Source organism: Salvelinus namaycush, chromosome 1 (assembly GCF_016432855.1).
Source record: "Salvelinus namaycush isolate Seneca chromosome 1, SaNama_1.0, whole genome shotgun sequence".
Taxonomy (NCBI): Eukaryota; Metazoa; Chordata; class Actinopteri; order Salmoniformes; family Salmonidae; genus Salvelinus; species Salvelinus namaycush.
In genome coordinates, this window is record NC_052307.1 from 76,700,620 (window position 1) to 76,722,462 (window position 21,843).

The 21,843-nt window shown below is 45.5% G+C and overlaps 1 protein-coding gene across 1 annotated transcript in view; it reads left to right on the forward strand.

Moving 5' to 3' along the window:
- LOC120049221 (transcription factor SOX-6-like) overlaps positions 1–21,843 on the forward strand; it is a 202,846-nt gene that overhangs the window by 131,083 nt on the left and 49,920 nt on the right. The window contains exon 9 of the mRNA XM_038995460.1: positions 17,633–17,753. Coding sequence (XP_038851388.1) covers positions 17,633–17,753 — 121 coding nt within the window. The remainder of the gene's footprint in view (positions 1–17,632; positions 17,754–21,843) is intronic.

Here is a 21,843-nt window from a genome sequence, read left to right on the forward strand (position 1 = left end):
TGTTCTGAGGAGGATCATTAAAACATAATTCTCCTCAATTTACCATCACAAATGGCTTCATTATCAGTTCCATACTTTGAAGTAAACATGTTTTCCCTTGCTGAGAATCTGTCCCTCCTGTAGTAGGCGTACTTTGTAAGGGTCCCAGTTGAATGGTGGAGGGGGCTATAGATCCCCTCTTCACCCCCTTCCCTCTCCACTCCTCCAGGGCTCTCCCCAGTCCCCAGTCCCTGTGATGTGTGGAGGCATAGCAGCAAAGCAAACCCCTTGGATTTACACGGCATTAAGCACAAAAGCAGGATTTAGTACTGGGCCATAAACATCCCTCTTTCAAGTGCACTTCCCAAGAGAAAGGCCCCACTGTCAATGTCTGCTTCTGCTGGAGAAGCCAGAGAGTTGGCCTCTCTGGTGCTGCTGTCACTGTCCAGTGTGTTTGTGAGAAATGACTCCCCATCAATCCACCAAAGAAGATCTCACTCTGCTCTCTAGCACAGTACCTTCACTAGTATACATTCTAGAATAGAGCACCCTATGCCCTGGGACCAAGTCCCCTTAATAAGGACTCTTTACTCCTGTGCTCACTCACACATCACCACAACACATCATACTTTGACAGGTCCACACTCCACTCTTTCATGCTGTGGTTAAAGACTAATGTGCTACCTGGAAATTCCCCTTGATGAGCAGTTCAGGGATGAGGGTGTTATATCTCTTCCACCACACTTGGGGAGGTACTGAAAGTGTATGGATCTATTTCAAACAGATAGAGAGGCCCCTAGATGTAAAGATCTGTGTCTCCAGCCAAGGCAGCCTTCCCCAGACTCTGTCCCTGTGATCTGTCCTGATGAAACACCACTATATCTACAATTAAACAAAAGAGACACATATTTACACCATCTGCTGCACTCCCCTCAGTCTATCTGCTTGTTTACAACCCTCACCAGGCCCTTATCAAGCATAAATTAATCTCACAACAACTTCAAATCAGTTTGATCATGTTAGACATTTTGTTTATCCTACCGCAAGTCCTTTAATGCTTACTTCATTACATTTTCTCCCCTCGTGACCCAGTTTTACTCTGTCCTCTGTGGGGCTGGTCTGGCTGCTCGTAAAGATGGCCAACCAAAGGGATGAGGGGGGGGGATGAGGCAGGCCGGGGCGAGGTAGCGAGGCACCTCGTCGGCACTCTGTTTTCTGCTCTTAAAAATGCCCCCGTCCTCTTAATATACAACAGCTTTGAGTGAATTAGTACTCTAAACAATCTTCCAGCCTGCGTGTTGCAGACTTTTAGCAGTAGTAAAACAGCACTGGGGGATTGGGTTACCCTGCTGTTAGTATGGAGAACAGTGGGCTTTACTAGAGATCCTCCTCTTCACCATCAAAGTGCTTGTAGTTTGGCTCCAGGGGAAAGCGCTTCAGATTCTGGTGCTGTATTGATGATGTAACTGATCACATCAGTGGGGACTGTAAACCGGACCGGAGGAGTCCAAATAAAACCACCAGGACCGTAAACTGGACACCCTCCCTGGCATGCCATGCACTTTCAGGGGTTTTCTTTGAGGGGTAGGGAGGGGAGGGAGAAAGGGAGGGAGGAAAGGATGGAGTGAGGGAGTTAGGGAGGGGTGTGCAGAAACAGGCAGAGCGGTCTGGAACGAGGCACGCTCCAATTTAATCGAGTCTCCTTTTGAATGGCCTTCTCTCTCTTTTCATCTAGTTCTACTTAGAGGAGGGAGAGAGATTGATTCTTTGTCCTTCGGGATTACAATGTCACTTGTTTTAAGATAGCAGATGTTTTGATTACGGTGTTAGGGGCTTATCAGAAGTTTAAAGCTCAAGGCTCTGTGTTTATTTTCCAAACTCTCGTTTTTTCCCCTCTAGTCGTCCCTTGTTGTTGTTAAACTAATTCCGCTCAGGGAGAGGATTACTGTTATGTGAATCAAGTATTAAACTTGATAAACACAATTAGGGAATCAACTAGAGGCTTGTGACAATTAAAGCAAAATGTTGAAGTAAATCTGATCCGTAACAGAGCATGTGTTTCTTACATAACAGAGTCATCAAAGCTGTGTGAATGCGGCCATGGAAAGCCAGTGAGTTAAGAAGACAGAAAGGCAGAAACTGACGCTAAGCAGAGCTCTGTTCTGCCTGTTCTGTTCTGCCTGCATCTGCATCAATCAGCCACATCGACCGGCATTCGATTGGACTGTTGGGGGCTGTCTCCTTGACAATCACACCCACTTTTTATTCCTCCCCAATAGCAACAAATACGGTTTTATTTTAACGTCAGAGCCCAGGCTGAGTCTTACATATGGCTTTCTGTAATTATATAGGAGTGAATGGCAGCACAGCCATATGTTAGCAGCATGGGTAGCAGTCTATGAAATGACTTAATAAAATGGTGGTGACTGCTGTTGTTGGCCGAACACATGTTTCTGTGAAGAGGATATTTTTATATAGAGATAATCACCATGGATTGGAGGAATTTTTATTAGTTTCTCTAATGGCTGTATTTCATCCAAACCAGTGACAACTCCAGACTCTAGGTCAGTATATTGGGGGTAGTGATTGGAGGTCTGCTCCCTGCCCACAGGGGCCAACTGACTGGGAGATTGTGATGACAGGTGGGGGTCAGAGAGGTTTGGGGGGGGGGGGGGGGCTGCCTTGCCATGCTGTGATGGAGTGCAGCTCTCTGGCTACAGTAACAGTTAGCTGTCATTGCCCATGCCCCAGCCCTCCAGCCCCCAGGCCCCATCCCCAACAGCCCCGCGATCCTTCTGCCCTCAGAGCTCTCACACAGATCCAGGCCAGGTGGAAATTCCTGCTCTCTCACGAGGCTTCTGAGCTGCCGTGTATCTCCTGCGCATTGGGATGGCAACAGTCCATGCATTCCTGAAAAATGGGGCTGGTACGGTGTGAGACGAAGTGACACACACATACGCAAGATAATAAATATTCCCTGAAAGGCTGAAATTTATCTTCACACGGTGCAGGTTAAAGAATGGAGCTTCCCAGATGAAATGGGGGGATGCTTTTAATCAGAAAAACCCTGTTAGGTCAATTACAATGTGTCTGTCTGTCCTCACATTCACAATAACACAATAACAATCCATACTTTATTACCTATGTTTATAATTATAACTCTGAGCTGGCATTGTTGTACCGTATGTTTAGCAATGATATAAAGATCCCACTGATATGAGTTTCTATGGAGACCATTGTTGGTTCACTCTTTTAATCCAGCAGCCTTAAACACTCTCGTCATTGGCCAGGTCTGGTTCTACTTATCTAGCGCAGAGCTGCTTTTCCTCCTCCTGCTCCTGTGAAGGACCTCCACGTGACTTCCGCTGTCAACCCCTACTCCTCCACCTCCCAACCCCCTCTCCCCCAATCTCCCAACCCCCTCTCAACCAATCTCCCAACCCCCTTTCCCCCAATCTCCCAACCCCCTCTCCCCCAATCCCCCAACCCCCTCTCCACCAATCTCCCAATCCCCTCTCCCCCAATCTCCCACCCCCCTCTACACCAAGCCCTCCAGCCTGTACAGGGTGGCTACATCCACACCCCTCCCAGGACTTATACCGTCCACTGATCCACTCATTTTGAGTCACTCTACACTTTATTCATCTCTATTTATCCCTCTGGCTGGGAATGATGCCTATTGTAGATTCACTTTATATAGAGAATTATTGTTCTTAGATCTGTGTTCTATTTGAAGCTATTTTGGACTTAAGGCTATTTAAATATTACATTTATTTATGTTACTACAAAAATACACAAGTTACAAAAAAATCTCTAATGTAATACAGACATAATTATTTCCTCCCCATAATATTTTGCCCCCCATAGCATCTACCAAGAGCACAGAGTGTGCTGGTACTTGTTGTTTGGCTTTAAAGAAGTTCCATTGCCTTAGTTAAAAGAGAAAAGACCAGTGCCTTGTTGTCAGCCCTCACTTCAAAGTGGAAAAGGTTTCCTCACATGTGGTTTTAAATGGTGTGGAGGAACAGCAGGGGACATCTAAGGGTTAAATGATAATAGCTGCAGACAGTTCCCAGATTAAAGATACTATTTAATTACACAAGGGCTAGCTAACCACCTCCACATCCTAGCCTGCCAGGCAGACACACTCCTATAAAGCACAGCAACACCACAACACAACAACTCACACATACTGTAGAACTTGTGTACTGTGTGTGGGTGTCTTTATATGTTTATATGTCCGTGCTTGTATTTGTGTGTGTATGTGTGTGTGTATCCTATGGGTTTGTGTGTTTATCAGTGTGTTATAGGTAAGTGTTAACATAGAGAAGGTGTAAAGAGAGCCTGAAGAGAAGCTCTACTCTCAGGGGCCTGGCTGGCTGGCTGGCTGACAGACAGACAGACAGACAGACAGACAGACAGACAGACAGACAGACAGACAGACAGACAGACAGACAGACAGACAGACAGACAGACAGACAGACAGACAGACAGACAGACAGACAGACAGACAGACAGACAGACAGACAGACAGACAGACAGACAGACAGACAGACAGACAGACAGACAGACAGACAGACATATGACCCTGCTCAAGAGCTAGTGAGGGCCTGATTCCTCTCATATGTGCAGGACAGGATCCCCAGGGCCGTAGAGCCGGCCTCCCTCCCTCCCTCTGCTGTGGTCATTTAACAGCAGTAGAGCTTGAAGAAGCATGACAGGCCCAGGGGTCCGGGGTCCAGGGCCCAGGGGCTAGACAGGCCAGGGCCCTAATAGAGGGTTTATCAGTAGCAGCTTCCTTTCTCACTTGATATATATTTTGAAGGTATGACTAGGGAACTTTCAATAAATTCCCTGGTTGACACAAAATCTTCCTTTACACAATCAAACCTTTTTTTGACAGTGTATGCTTTTAAAGGCTCAAATTGGCATACAGTTGAAGTTACACACGTGTGTCTGTCTCAAGGTAGAATTCATTCCATTACATGCAAATACTCATTGAGCTGTAATTTAATCATCTTTTTTCTTCCTCACCATTATCATTGATGAACAGACTACGCCACCAATTCCTGAATACATCATTTGCTTTTATTAACCTACCAGTCTTACGCTGTCTCTCTGAGTCTGTTTTTGAAATCCCACATGAACACATTAGAAAGAATAGCAGCCTGTTTAGAGATTTTCAGGATGCAGCTCCATGTCCCAGTGTTGCAAAGCGCTGATAGAATTCACAGGGGAAGCTCTATAAAAGCGGGTCCTGTCTGCCCAGGCAATAGGGACCTCCTAATTAAACACAGAGCCCTTTGTGTCATACACATTGGTTTTTGAATGAAGGCAACAATCCCTCTCCCCTCTATATGGGCACAGAGAGATGCCTCTGTCTGTCTGTCTGTCTGTCTGTCTGTCTGTCTGTCTGTCTGTCTGTCTGTCTGTCTGTCTGTCTGTCTGTCTGTCTGTCTGTCTGTCTGTCTGTCTGTCTGTCTGTCTGTCTGTCTGTCTGTCTGTCTGTCTGTCTGTCTGTCTGTCTGTCCCGGCCGGTCGGTCGGTCTGTAAGGTGCTACTGCTGCTATGCTAGTCAGTGTGCAGGTGAGCCGCTCCAGTCCTACTGCAGCACTGTGCGGCTCTCCTATTTGTGTGTCTCTGAGTCACACACACATTCCTTGAACATGAGTCGGTTTTGACTTATAACCTATAGTGGAACATACAGGAGATTATCAGGGCAAATGCAAGAGTGGGAGTCATTGACTACAGTTTGTAGATATCCACCCCCAGCCCAAGTGGTCCATTTCTGCCCAGTGCCATAGTCTTTAAAGGTCACTCTGGCTCCTGCTCGGTTTTCATTATTTACAGTCATTGTAATAAGGTTCCTTGCCTGTCACACCCTATCTAAAGATCATGTGACACAAGCCAATACAGTAATTCCCACAATTTACTGGCTCACTGTATTTTTATTGATGTTTTATTTAACCTTTAACTAGGCAAGTCAGTTAAGAACAATTCTTATTTACCATGACAACCTAGCCCCGGCCATACCCTCCCCCAACCCGGACGACGCTGGGCCAATTGTGCACCGCCATATGGAACTCCCGATCATGGCCAATTGTGATACAGTCTGGGATCGAACCAGGGTCTGTGATGATACCTCTTGCACTGAGAGGCAGTCCCTTAGACCGCTGCGCCACTCAGGAGCCTGTACTGTACTGTAGTCTACACACAATATGCTTTGCCCTTGTAATCCAATTAACGGTAATTGCACCCAACATTTTATTTGGTTAACATTTTAGCGAGAACAAAGCACACTGCTACCATATAATGAGGAATCATTTCAAATGAACTTTAGATAAACACAAGGGTGGCTGCTAATTGAACAAAGATAATGGCTCCTAATTTATGCCTCTCAGATGTTTCTGTTGTTTTCCAGGGCGCAAATTATCTTCTAAGAGTCTCTTATTAATGCATTGGCAAAACGCACCAAAATAGACATTGTTAAAGGGAATGTGTAAGTTCCCCAATTAGCCCAGCCAGATCAACTACTAGCATTATAGCAAGAGAATAATAGAGCAGGGAGTGATAGCGTGTTTCCAGACGGTGTTAGCTAGGCTGGCAGTAGTGGGATTATTCGGGGGCCCTAACGGTCTCATCATATCAGCTTGGCTTGAGCCCAGGGAGGGAGATAGCTCTATAGATCCAGCCCTACATAACATGCTTGCCCACCAGTTAAAGGAGACTGTTAGCTGATGAAGATGTGCACATGCAAGACTAGAGATAAAAGAAAGCGTTGACCCAACTCATTAGCCCCTGTGATTTAATATATTGACACTTGGATGCAAATAATTCCATTTAGTGGCCTGTGTTGGGCGGGGGGAGGGATCAATTTAATTAGTTATGAAATGTGACTTCTTGTCGGGAAGCAGAAGAAATGCTGACGTTAAATAAAGTCGTGTGCAATTTGAACAATAAAGCTTTCGCACCCCTGTTAAAACTTAATGATGCACAAAAAGGGCTTAATAGATACAACCTCAGCAATGGCTGTGATGGTTTGGAAATTAAGCTAAGTGGACGAACAGCAAGACTAGTAATGTCGCTGGCCTGTTAAAACAAATTCACACATTATGAATATAAACAGCGCAGGCTATCTGGGACGATTCGTTCTGTAGGTTTTGTCGACGTACATCTGCCTTGCCGCTGAAAGACTCTTCCGGCTTCCTTTTCTTCGTTAGGTCAGGGTTAAGGTACACACAGAGAGTGGGGATATTGAATGGACTTATTATTGCATTAGGCTCCATTTCCTCTGACACTGGGCCCTAGCTTGTGAATGGCAAACTGTAGAGAGTGTAAACGTTGAAAGATACACATCCCCAGTACTTACACGATGTGATGGGTTCATAGAGGCTGCCTGCCTGGCACACAAAGGCACATTTGTGTGGTGAACATATGCTAGGAACACACATGTCTTTGTTGGTGATGTAAGCATGTACATAAACACGCCTCCATTATTAATGTTAATGACACAACATCTCCTAGCGGTCTTGTAATTATCAGCAGGGCAGCGCAGCGTCTTTGTGTTCCCACACCTCGCCTGTTTAGGCTGCGTTAATGAACTGCCTGAATCTTGACAAGGGCTGTCACATGAACAGTTGTAATGTGTAAAGTCACACCTGAGTGTCTGCCTTAAATTAGTCACCTGAGGGGATTCCAAACAAGCACTGGGATTTAGTAATTTATGCCAGGACCCTGCAGCCTCTCATAGTAGCTCAATGCTAGTGATAACAGTAATCAACACAAGACAGCAGATCACTGGAGCTGTAGTGCATCTCATCAGGCATTAGGGAACCTAGTGAGCCCTGTGATAAGACAGTACTGTTAAATACACTTCATAACCCTAACAGGAGCACTTTACAGCTCATTATTGATAGTGAAACGAGGCCAACTGTAGCTATGATACATAAGGCCGTACTCTATGACCTCTGAATATCATTATAAAGCACCTGTTTACAACTCTATTGCTCCCCATAATCCTTTCCTGGATGGAGGTGGCCAGTCGCCTTATACTTGGCACTCATTGGACCCCGTGCTCTGAAGGAAAATATCAGTTGACGGAGAACACATCCTCCAGTGTGAAGTTGACTTAGTTTCCTCTCCCTCTCCGCTCGGCCAGTGTTTTCCCTGCTAATGTTGAGCAAACTGTTTTGTCTTTGCGTTGGCTCTGCGCAGCCCTCGGCCTCCACAGTGGGCACACTCACAGGGAGAGGGCTGCATTAATAGGATCTAGTGTGTGCGGCCAGCCGGCAGGGAGAAAGGGGGCCCGTGTTTTCTTGGTGGCAAAGCAAAGCATTCAGCCCATGGCAGCAAAAAAATACCCTTTTTGTTTTTGGGCGGAGGAGAGTCCATTCCCTATGGAACACAATGAATGGCCCGTTCTGTCCTGCACCGTTATTCAGACACAGAATTGTTTTGTTTTTTTAGGTATTTTTTTTCTCCAGAATTATTCTTGCCCGTCACTCGGTGTGCACATGACATTTGAGCGCGTTTTAAAGTCTCAGCACACTCATATGCCTGTAATAAAGTGGTCCCTCGCAACAATCGTGCTTTCTGCCGGACAACAGAGCCCACTCTGTTGTTTTCCCAAGCCCCAGCAGCTGGGAGGCAATTGTGAAGACAGAGGCTCAGTCTATGTGCAGAGCGGAGGGAGCAGAGGAAAGGACAGGAAGAAGGGGAAGTCCTCCCCTGCTCCTCCAGCCCCCTCTTGACCAGCCTCCAGCCCAGAGGCCAGCCAGCCGCCGTGTGGACAATGCCATTATTAGATTAGGGGTGGTCCAACGCCAGCCAGCCAGCCAGCTCTCTGTCCCACCACCAGACACACTGCAGTCTCTTATTAACTCACTCCAGTCTCCCACCCAGTCTCCACAATGGTGAGGTTGTTAGAATTGTTTTGTGTTCTTTTATCTTCACAGAAACAGTAAATGTTTAAAATAAAAATATAAATCATATGTTGGTTTTAAATAAACCCGAATTACATGAGAAAATGTCAGAAAAATTACTGTACATCAGAAGTATATTTTTACAAGGGATGATTTACACATGAAAAGTATCAGAAGAGAAATAATTCAACACAAAATGCTATGTGGAGAGCATGTGTTTCTGCCCCTCAGAGATTGGCCTTTCCTAACAGTATGTTGAGGGATTGGAGGATTTCACAGGCATATGCCAATAGTTTTCCACATTTTCTCCTACGCTTCACATGTTCATACCCTTCTATTCCTCACATCCCCCCAGCCTGTTCACCATGGTTATTGTGGGCTCTCTGACTAGGCCGTGTCCGACCTCTTTTACAACTCGACCCGCCCCCCTGCAGTGAGGGTCAGAGGCATTCTGCTTATTCCCAATCCCATAGAGGTGGGATGTATACGCAGGATAATGATGCCAGGCCCAGACTCACTTGTGGGTTTGTTTATGTCTGTTTGCATCTTTCCTGTCATTATCCATGCTGTTTGAGGGAGTCCCCATGGGTTTGACCAGTTTACTGCAAACCTTTTGAATTTCATGACCAGACCATGCCAGAATATGATTTTTTCCCTTCTATTTCATTGTGTGCCTAACAAAAAACATCCACACAGATCTCATGTTTTCTGGAAATGTAACACTGTAGAGGTGGTAGTAATGTAAGAATGTGGTTCTGGAATAGTAGGACATTTATTTGGGAGAGGGGATAGTGTGGGTGTATACTTGTGTGTGTGCACCTGTGTGTGCGAGAGAGAGAGTATCATGAAAGCAGCTTTTGTACATAACATTTCAACCCCAAGGCCTATCTTTGATATTTTATATTCAATACAAATCAAATTACTTTAAATATTTACAAACTTAAATTACATTTAAGGTATTTGAGACTCAAGAATTTGCATTAAAGTACAGAATTTCTGTTGAATCTACATTGATCACGTCTATTCTCAGGGGAGTAGCTTCATTCTTCTGCTTTGTACTCTTAACATGTTAATGCTTCAACCAATTTACTGAACATCAGTAACATTCACCAACATACTGGTATGCTGCATCATATTCTATTCTGAACATCAGTAACATTCACCAACATACTGGTATGCTGCATCATATTCTATTCTGAACATCAGTAACATTCACCAACATACTGGTATGCTGCATCATATTCTATTCTGAACATCAGTAACATTCACCAACATACTGGTATGCTGCATCATATTCTATTCTGAACATCAGTAACATTCACCAACATACTGGTATGCTGCATCATATTCTATTCTGAACATCAGTAACATTCACCAACATACTGGTATGCTGCATCATATTCTATTCTGAACATCAGTAACATTCACCAACATACTGGTATGCTGCATCATATTCTATTCTGAACATCAGTAACATTCACCAACATACTGGTATGCTGCATCATATTCTATTCTGAACATCAGTAACATTCACCAACATACTGGTATGCTGCATCATATTCTATTCTGAACATCAGTAACATTCACCAACATACTGGTATGCTGCATCATATTCTATTCTGAACATCAGTAACATTCACCAACATACTGGTATGCTGCATCATATTCTATTCTGAACATCAGTAACATTCACCAACATACTGGTATGCTGCATCATATTCTATTCTGAACATCAGTAACATTCACCAACATACTGGTATGCTGCATCATATTCTATTCTGAACATCAGTAACATTCACCAACATACTGGTATGCTGCATCATATTCTATTCTGAACATCAGTAACATTCACCAACATACTGGTATGCTGCATCATATTCTATTCTGAACATCAGTAACATTCACCAACATACTGGTATGCTGCATCATATTCTATTCTGAACATCAGTAACATTCACCAACATACTGGTATGCTGCATCATATTCTATTCTGAACATCAGTAACATTCACCAACATACTGGTATGCTGCATCATATTCTATTCTGAACATCAGTAACATTCACCAACATACTGGTATGCTGCATCATATTCTATTCTGAACATCAGTAACATTCACCAACATACTGGTATGCTGCATCATATTCTATTCTGAACATCAGTAACATTCACCAACATACTGGTATGCTGCATCATATTCTATTCTGAACATCAGTAACATTCACCAACATACTGGTATGCTGCATCATATTCTACTCTGAACATCAGTAACATTCACCAACATACTGGTATGCTGCATCATATTCTACTCTGAACATCAGTAACATTCACCAACATACTGGTATGCTGCATCATATTCTATTCTTATCTTCAGCATTATGGTTGGACAGTCTCATATTACTTTTTCTATCATAACCTAAACATCACACTTCTAAATGTCCTATAATTGTTTAGGTATAACCTTTAGTGTACTGACATACTGTATGAATGGTTTCCAGTGTGGCATACAGTACAGTAGAGTACAGCAGCCTCCAGTCAGTGCAGAGTTCTTGAGCCAGCCTGGAACCAGGGGAAGTCAGGGGGAGGGAGGGGGCTGGGCTGGAGGGTGCTGTCTGCCCTGCTTTTTAACAGCAGCAGACTTAATATAGACATATTGGAATGGCTCCCTTCCAAGAGAGCTTGTTTTACTGTGTAAGGAATTAGTGGAACAAGAAGTCATCTATTGGTTATTCCCCAGACGGCCCGACCTCACCCCAGTGTCGGATTCCTCTGCACCTTACCCTGCTCTCTGCTGCAGATAGACTGGAGGGAGAGTGGACACTACCCCCCTCCCCTACCCTCCAGACAGTCCCTATTGTCAAAGAGCAGCGGCGTAGCGTACACGTATTATTAGTCAGGCTCTTGCTCAGACGCCTCTCCAGCAGAATAGAGAATGACTTGTGTCCTTTGGCAGACGATGTTAATCTTTTTCCTGCTGGCTAAATGTGAGGTCTAAGGGTCCGAGGGAGGGGGAGATGGGTCACAGTCATGTCCAGGACAAGGACCTTTTGTTGCTGACCTGTACCTCTGTAGTAGATTGGGATCACATTTCAGAGGGAACAATGTTCTCTAGTCTGGGAGGCAGGTGGAGAGGAGGGAGGTGGAGACCTGGCCTTAATACCAGCTAGCCACAAGGCTGAGGGATCAAAGTCTGGCTCAGCGCTATCGATCCACTGGCCTGATTACCATCACACACCAAACAGAGCACAATGTCTGGGACTCTGATAACACAACTACACTGGACTATGTGTGTGTGTGGGTGGGTGGGTGTGTGCGTGTGTGCGCACCCTTTTGTGCTGTCACATTGTGTCTTTGTGAGTGTGCATGTGCCTGTGTGTGTGTACATGTGTGGGTGCCCGTGCCTCTGTGTGTGTCAGAGCCTGTGTTGGATTAGTGCGTAAAGCTGTAGTGCGGTCACACTGGAGGAGTGCGGTTAACTGATAAATGACCTGTGATGTGGGAGTAATGTGTGCTTGGGGATCTCTGGGATTGTTTTATGAATTGACCTCTCTAGAACAAAGTAATGCACAGACTCTAGAGCACATTAGTGGTTCCATTCAGTGATTTTCCTCCTGGTTGGGCTCCAGAAAGCACTCGCCCAGCCCTCTCTCTCTCTCTCTCTCTCTCCGCAGCAGCAGCAGCATCAGCACAGTAGCACAGAAGCAGGCCGGGTGTTGAGTTCACATGGCCGTCTGGTGTCAGTTACAGTGCTTTCTGTGGGGATGAAGCCAGGGCTGCCAGCTTCCTGTAGATCACTTTAGCTCCTAAGGTGCTTTCCACTCGCAGGCGTTTGGTGTGTGACTCAGTAGAAAGTAGGGGGAACGCCGTGTCAACTATCAGCACTTACAGTAACAGCTGGAGCCATTCCTCTCTGGGTCAAATTATATCAACCCAATGTATTTTCTAACTCCTCAGGTAAGATGTGAAAAGTGGGGTTGCTGGAATTGTGGCAGAACGGCTGGCAGAAATAGTGTACGTTTAATAAGCACATTTAGACTCCCTGTTTGTGATTTCTAGCAAATGTTTTACCTAATTGTCTATTTAGCTTTATAATGTAACACTGCACAAGTCATGTTATTAGACTGATATACTCTGGGTGACTCTCTTGAAATCAAATGAATAAAGATGAAACCTCACATACAGGTTTGATATTCCTCCAAACACATCTGGGTAGCACGTCAGAGGGTGTCAGTCAGCTACCGCTTAGACATTTCACCTGAGACTCCCACTGTGCTTCTCAGCAGCTCCAAACTTTTAAAACACAGTGAGACAAAATCACACTTTTTTTTCTTTCCTTTTCTGTCTTCTGTCTCATCTTGTCAACATTGAGGGAATTTGGACATGTTAAAACAACTCCCCTCCCCCTTTAAAAAGGGGAAGAGGACAGCATCCCAGTGACGCTTGGTGAGGATCAGACTGTGTTAGTGTTTGGGGGTGCGGGTGGCCTGCTGTGCTGGGTCGGTAGTGCTGCAGGGTGTCTCCTGGGCCCTGTTTAAAGACCGCTACAGACAGTGAGGAGCATAGGTGCTGACAAGGGCCCTATTGATCACAATAATGGCTTGTACATCTCCATTTGCACCTGTGTGTGTGTGTGTGTGTGTGTGTGTGTGTGTGTGTGTGTGTGTGTGTGTGTGTGTGTGTGTGTGTGTGTGTGTGTGTGTGTGTGTGTGTGTGTGTGTGTGTGTGTGTGTGTGTGATAGGAGAGAAGAGCAGTGCTCTCTCTCATGTCTGCCCTGTCTCTTACTCTGAGTGTGTCTAATGGTAATCTGATCATGGTCAATCCCAGGCCTTTGGCTGGCTCTGCTCTCTGCACTGGCTGACCCCGGGATTAGCTACTGCTGTACACCATTACAACACTGTAGTGCTGATGTCAATGCTTCCACTAATGACATTGATTCAGTTAGAATGAATCTCACTGTATACTCAAGCTGGTTTTACACACTTTATTTTCAGTCATCTTTTATTATATTCACAGATATTTTTGAGTTATTTTTTAAATTCTATTTATTTATCTTGTTCACAGTGTTAAATCTAATTAAAACTGAGAGTTAGTGCCATTTCTCATTATGCCAACACATCGTTGAGAGTGAAACAGATTGCACTCTGTACTGGTACAGACTTCATCAGGTCATCTGAATTGATGATACATGTTGCAAGGCGGTTGAGAGGCCTCTCTCACCCCTGGAAACCTCTGTTGGTGCGTGTGCTGGCAGAGGGAGCAGCCCCAGCCAACTATCTGTCTGACTGATCACTACAGATGCTCTTCCTCAAGTATTCCGAGTCCGATCCTCAGTGCCGAGTCTTCTGGGACTAACAATAGCACCTGTTCCTCATAAGATAGCCCATTCATGTATCTTTAATGAAGCTTTGGGGCAGATGGCGTGAAATGGTATTATCCAGTGCTTAGCAGTGCTAAGACAAAGAGGGAGCAGTGCTAGCGTAACAATGAGTGGGGAGGACGCGGCCCAGGTGCTCTGCTCACATCTGCTCCACTTCATTCTATCAGACTCCTCAAGATCATCCTGGCAATAGAAATATTTTGGGCGCCCAGCTGATAGGTTAATGAACTTGAGGGTAACTCTTTCAGGGTCTGGGTGTTGCCACAAAGTGTGGAGAAACTGACACACACACACACACACACACACACACACACACACACACACACACACACACACACACACACACACACACACACACACAGACACACACACAGACACACACACACACACACTGAAATGGAAGTCTTTTGTCTGGGAGCTGATCTGTAATTTATCAACAATGTATTCTCATAACTGGCATTCTTCTGATGCTTTTTTGACGGTTGTTTCCAGTCAATGGAAAACGAGAGTGATAATGTGTAAATTGATAAATACATTGTCTGCTGAACTACCGTGCCATGTGTTAATTGACAGGCTGAAGGCTAGACTTCCACTATTAGCTGGCCCTTTGAAGCTTCTCCAGATTTGATTTCCCTTTCTCTGACATTAGCAGAGTAAATGAAAGTTTAATGCACAGTGCTCATTACTGTAAATCACAACCATTCAAACCCAATGCACTTATTTTCCCCGATACACATTTACATTTCCTCTTTCCTGGGTAAATCTCTTTATTGTGATATCTATTCATTAAAAACACAGTGCTGTCACTGGAGAGATTTCCCTTTTCATTTACAGCTTTGTTTGTAGGCAACATTCAGGATATTTGATGAGTTTAGCTATTGTCTGATTGACACTGTATTTTCTTGATATAGATTTTCACTCCGATTCCAATTATATGGCGTCAGATATCTGAACAGAATCTCCTTCTGCTCCTAGAGTGATCTCTACAGTAATTAATGTCGACATGCCTAAACACATTTATTTCAGTCTTTTGTATGAACAAACGTTTGATTTCATTAAACAACTAAACTGATGATATTACTGTTTGAAACAATGATGACAGGGAATAGTTAAGATAAATATTTATCAGTGATATAAGCCGCTCATAGCTATGGAGTAATAGAATTATGATTAAATGTGTTGAATCTGTGAAGCTCAGTGTATTCAGCTTATTACAATAATAGTTCCACTTACATTGCACATTTGGAGCAGCTGTTTCAGTGTAACACCCTGGCTTTAGCCTGATTCGTTTTGTTAGTTTAATGCGAGTAAGGTTAATTGCAATTATGTATGTGACTGACCTTAATAGCCTTCCTGAGGGTAGACTGACATACCGGGAGGGAGAGAGTCTTTCTCTGCACTGTGAGTGCAGTACATACTTCATCTGGTTTTATAGAACGAACACTCCAACACAGGGCAGGCCCTGTTCCCCAGTGTACCCCTTCACCTGTCGCTGGCTCTAACTCATGTTGGGACATTAATTATTGCATTTTTCCATATGTTCTATACATGTGGGGCCAAGGGCCATCTTTCATCCCCTCTGCCTAGAAACCTGGAACACCAATCCCACAAATGTTTTATTTATTATTTAAGGTAATTTCCACCAGTCTCCCAGGTCATTGACTTTTCTCCAGCCGCAGCACATTTTACGGAAATACTTTTCAGATTATAGGAAAGAAAAATGGAAATGACATGCTTCTCCACTCCTTTTCTAATGTACTTTCTGTACTTGCACTTTGTTGAAAAGCTCCGTAGACAGAAAGTGTTATTTATTTAGTTTTCAGTGTACCTCTGCACCTCTGGCCAGATCGATAGAGTGGTCCTGAGGATATAAAGCGGTGGGGAACGGGCCCTGCTGCACCAGATCAGGGCACACAGGGGGAGCAGACAGAGATCATAAGCAGACCTCAGCTAGAACGTGGGGGAAAAGTCGTTGCTCAAAGCAGGTTGATTTCATGCCCCAATGCTGCGGGAGTAATTGCACCCAGACCCGTTTTATTGCGAGTTGATTTTAAAGAGGGATGAATGGAGAAACATTCTGTAAAGTGTTTATTTTGGGGGCTGACCTTTATTAACCCGTTTTCCAGGCGGGTTCCCCTGAGGTGGGCTGGCCCGGTGCTAGATTAACCCTCGCAGGCCCAACACAGCCTGGCTGCTCCCTATCACCGGCAGGCAGGAAGCAGAGGATCACAGTCAGATTGGGCTCTGCTTCAGCTCTCAGCATGTGTCTCATTCTGAAGCCCCCCCCACACACTACACTGCCTCTAAGAGACATTAACAACACACACACACACACACACACACACACACACACACACACACACACACACACACACACACACACACACACACACACACACACACACACACACACAAAAACACTTACACAAACAAACAGACTTACACACACACAAACACTTACACAAACAAACAGACACACGCACACACACACACAGCGAGAGTCAGCTTCAGTGTGGACAGTGAAGGTTAATAATGTCAGACTGAAATAGTTTAGACACTTTGAGAGGCAGTGTAGGATATGTGGGGGGCAGGGCATGGCTCTGGACGTTAAGATGAAATATCACAAACAGACAGCGGCTGAAAGCCGGTTGCTGTAAATTACCGGATCGCCTGGGCTTTTATCGTCTGTAGAAATGATCCTCCAAAAGTATGAGATAGAGGCTGTATATCTGAGTTCATCTTCCCTGTCAGTCAGGGCAGCAGGTTGTTTGTGTGAGAGTGTCCCTGTCTGTTTATACATGTCCCTATGAAGCGTTATGGTTCAACCTCCCATCTCACCACACCACCGACACTACAGCGAACAGACTGGGGACATTTTGTTGATCCATTCCCATACCAGTCTGTATCTGTCACCATCAGTCATCCCACTCACCGTACACACGCCGTACACACACCATACACACCACACAGCCCTCTACAGGTGCTCAAATACATAATGTAACCTCAAATCCCGTCCTTTGCCTCCCACGTGTCATACCCTCTAGGCGGGGCGGGGGGGGGGGGGGGGGGGGGGGGGGTTACAATGCGCGTGCAGCAGGGTCCTTTGATGTTCCTATGTGAAATAGTGTTGGGGGGATTAGGAACAGACGCGGCCGGGCCAGGTATTGTGTGAGCACACGAGGGCCGTCAGAGCCGCAGAGCCCCCTGTCAGGACGTGTTAGGCCAGGCTGTGATCTGCTCTGTGCTCCCCTCTCCTCTCCTCTCCCCCTGCCTGCCTGCCTGCCTCAGTGTGCTGCTCTGTGTCTGCAGCTCAGCTAGGCCTCTGTCTGATCTCAGCTTCTCTCTCTGTTCAGCAGGTCCAGGGTCACATGCCTCCGCTCATGATCCCTATTTTTCCACACGACCAACGAACCCTGGCAGCAGCCGCCGCAGCCCAGCAGGGCTTTCTCTTCCCACCAGGAATCTCTTACAAGCCAGGTATGCTCCTCTCTTTCTCTCTCTGTTGTTTCTTCCTGTGTCTCTGTCTGTCCTGTTCTCTGTCTACTTCTCAATGTTATGTACATGCAGTTCTCCTCCTCACAGACACAGGTTCATTTTAACAGCATGGGTCATCTTATTGATGAAGGACCTTTCCCAATATATTCTATCCCACATTTATTATGGTTATATATTGCATACATTTACTTGCAATGTATTTTATGTCAGTAATGCTCATTTTCACTGCCCCAGTTATCATAGGATCCTTACAATACACATATTCCAGTCTCCATACGGCATCAAATAAAAGTGTAGTCAGTAAGGCCAAGGCAGATGACGTACAGTACTCTATGTCACCTTGTAAATGGAGCCAAGCCTTGGGGAGTGTTCTGTGTTCAACTCCAAGGCAGCATGCCTGTTCAACAATAGATATGAGTAAAGGAGCACTGGAATGTAAACAGCTTTTCAACATGAAAGTGTCTTGACTTCTCTGGCTGTAATCACTATGGAAGAATCTGCTGAGGGAACTGCCTGCTGCAGTAACACAGTACTCTACCTAGGCACTCACTGACCCCCTCACTCTCTCACTGTACTCATCAATCACTCAAAGGATTATGTACAGCTTAGATGTCAGTTTAAACATACTGCATATTGTGGAATGTGATAGCACCAGAAACAGTACAGTATTAATGTCCAGACATACTATCCTGAGATAGTGTCTTGTCCTTCTGTATCTCTTTATGGAGATGAGCTGACACATGGCACTCATCCAGAGACAGACAGATAGACAGACAGACAGACAGACAGACAGACAGACAGACAGACAGACAGACAGACAGACAGACAGACAGACAGACAGACAGACAGACAGACAGACAGACAGACAGTAGGAGAAAGAAGAGATGAGAAGAGTCAGGGTTAAGGTGTAAAATTGAGAGGAGGAAGAGGAGGGCAAGCGTCTCCCAGGTATACAGTAATTTGTCCTGTGGGGATGAAGGGTGAAGGCCCCCTCCCGGAGGTGCCTCTACTCCCCTTGCCTGTAGCAGCTTGCCTCCCTCTCCCTTTGTGTGATGAACGGAGAAAGAGAATGGCTCCACACGCAACACATTCCAAATCCCAAATTGCTACGACTTGTTGTTTGACTCCCTGCTCATTGTTGCTGAGAATTAAAGATGTGCCACTCTGGGCTTCTATAATTAAATATTCAGGCAGATCCCTGACCTGGAGTGGACCCAGGCACACAGCCTTTCTCCCCTTAGCTCTATGGCTGGGTATTCCTTTTAATTCTTGCTGAACATTGACTATCGGCTGGAAGTAAAGTAAAATTGCACATGCAAGGGTTTTCTCATCTCCCTGACCGACCTGGGGGGAGGGAAGTCCAGGCCTCTTTTTGTCTGTCCTGAATGCTCTCACAAATACATTTGTTGTTAGCGTCGTATCACAACATTGAGGTAACTTCAGGACATGGAGGAAGGCAGAGGGGGTGGAGTAAGATTGGCTAGTCTAGTCAGCAGGTAAATAGCAGAACATTAAAAGGTGTGGTAGTGCAGCTAATACATTTACTATAAAGCCACAGGATGAAAAAAATAGTCAGCTATTTTGGAACTACAGAGGCATGACAGCTGGAACACAGCGCCTGAGGGGATTCTTTTGCCTGTCGATTTCTTTAATACATTTGACATGGAAAATGTTTTAGTACAAATACCAGAAGGTATTATGGACTCACGGCATGCATGGGTCGCCATGTGTAAACACAACCCCTGAATAATTCATGAGTTATTCATAAAGAAAAGGAAAAAGGGTCTGAAAATGACTACCAATGACTACCATCATCAACTGAAGTAGCTTAACGTCTCTATTATCCTCAACCCCCAACGCAAGATCCTACCTTATGACCAGTCTGCTAGATCAGAGGATGCTGCTGTGTCCACCCTCCATGAAGACTAGGGAAGTGGCCAAGCGTTTACTTCCACACTAGGGCACACTAATCTGATGTCATCTTTATAAGACAGACCCTCCCAGGGGCCACTGCTTATGACCCTGACCCCGTGGTGTTGCCACGACGACAGAACTATTGCCAGCGTCGTAGCATCGTGCCATCTCTCCCTCTGCACACTGTGCTCAATGGCCCTGACGTTGCATGGCAGAGCAGAGACGCAGGTCATCCTTTAAACAAATAGACGCCAGCTCGCTCTGTTTACATGGACACAGAGACATTCACTCTGATAGTAGTCTAATGATCCTGCAGAATGACTCCATGGTCATTGGGTCCCTATGCTATGATGAGGACACACATAGACATCCAGCTGGAATGACTGCTGCCGCATTTATGTTTCCGCCGGCGCACAATAACTGATGGACTTGTCCCACTTGTGACTGAATACAGTAGCTGCATTAGATCTCCATGGAATCTGTGTCAGCCATTCATGCTCACAAGTGTTAGGCCTTCTATTGTTGTTCAGCACCAACTTTCTCACCACCTTGTTTAGCTGGATAGAGACATTGTTAGCACTTCAAACAGAGAAAGTGAAATAGGGCATAGAGTTAGTAATTGAACATTCATTCCAGAGCCACTTGTTTTCAAAGAACTCTAGTATTCTGACAGAATATTTTACATTGCCCTTGGCATCAGGTGCCCAGTTGTGAAGAGCTCTGTTAGAGAGAGGCTTTTCCCTTCTCCTGCATCAGGCCCTGCTCTATGGTCCTACCCACTCCTTTTCATTAGTGTTGAGCCCAGGCTCTCAGGCTGTGGTGTCCTCAAGCCCAGGCTCCAGGCAGCTGGAGGGCCCTGCACTAGATATGAGGGTGCTCAACGATAAAGAGGGTCAGGGCCCGATGCCGCTCAGTTCCACACAACTCCACTTAATTGGGCCCGTTTTTCAGCATGACACCTGGCTGAGAAAGGAATGCAGGATGAGATGAGCCTCTCTCTCCAACATTACCATCACAGACAGAGACCTTTAAACATTATTCAGCAGCTCCTGTCTGTCTCTGCTTTCACTTTCTCTATAGCATTATGATGTTGAACAGGTAGCGGCTCGTTGGCCCCATCTGTCTTGTTGGACAGGGAATGTCTTTGATACTGGTCTTGTTGGTAGTACTGACCATATCAGAGGTAAATTACTGGTTGATTCCTATGGAGGACCGTCTGTATGTAAGCTCTGACAGGACATAAATCACCCTTGAGCTTGGTTCACTGTGGATGAGAGATCCTGTTTGGATCACAGTGGTCACTGTGCTGCATCAGGGCTCCGGCAGCCGACTTGTCATGATGAAGGGAATCCATCCATCTCATCCCTCAGCAGTTCCAGGAGTGACAACAAACACCCGATCCATAGCGTGCCAGAGTTATGTACCCAGCTCTGACACAGCCATGGCATCATCTGCCCCCACCCCTGTTTAACCCTCCTAGAGATCCATCACCCAGGCCTGACCATGGGATCAACCGTCCTCAGGACAGCAGCACACTTTGAAACCCTGGTTCTCTTTCATTACTGACACCAGGCTGGCAGCACGCCCAGTCTACTGGAGTCTGCATACAACCCTGGACCCTCTAGACCCCCCTGAGACCTCCCTCCAGACCCCCCAGTACAGTGCCGGGGGTGTCCTCTCTTGGCAGCTGACCCCTCCCTGGTTTCACATGACTTCCTCCCTGGTTTCACATGACTTGTCATTGAGCCCCCCCTGAAGTCACGCAGAACTCCCCCACTCCTTCTCTGCACAGAGAGAGGGATGGCATACTTATGCATTAAGAGAAAAAAAGGCCATGCGGGTAGTAACGACCCACACCGCACCCCTCCTACGAGACAATTTGAAATCACTTCACTGGCCTGATTTTATTTGCCCCTGCCTTAAATGGGGATTGAATTTCCCGGCTGTATCACAATGTGCTGTGCTGTACAAGATTGCAAAGTGAGGGTGAAGGAAGAAAAGGGGAAAGGGAAAGGGGGATACCTAGTCAGTACAACTGAATGCATTCAACTGAAATGTGTCTTCCACAAAAGACAATGTATAGACATGTACCTCATGCCTGTGGCTTAATGGCTCTATATGAAGTGACAGGCGGAAGTGGGGTCTGAACTAGGGCCAA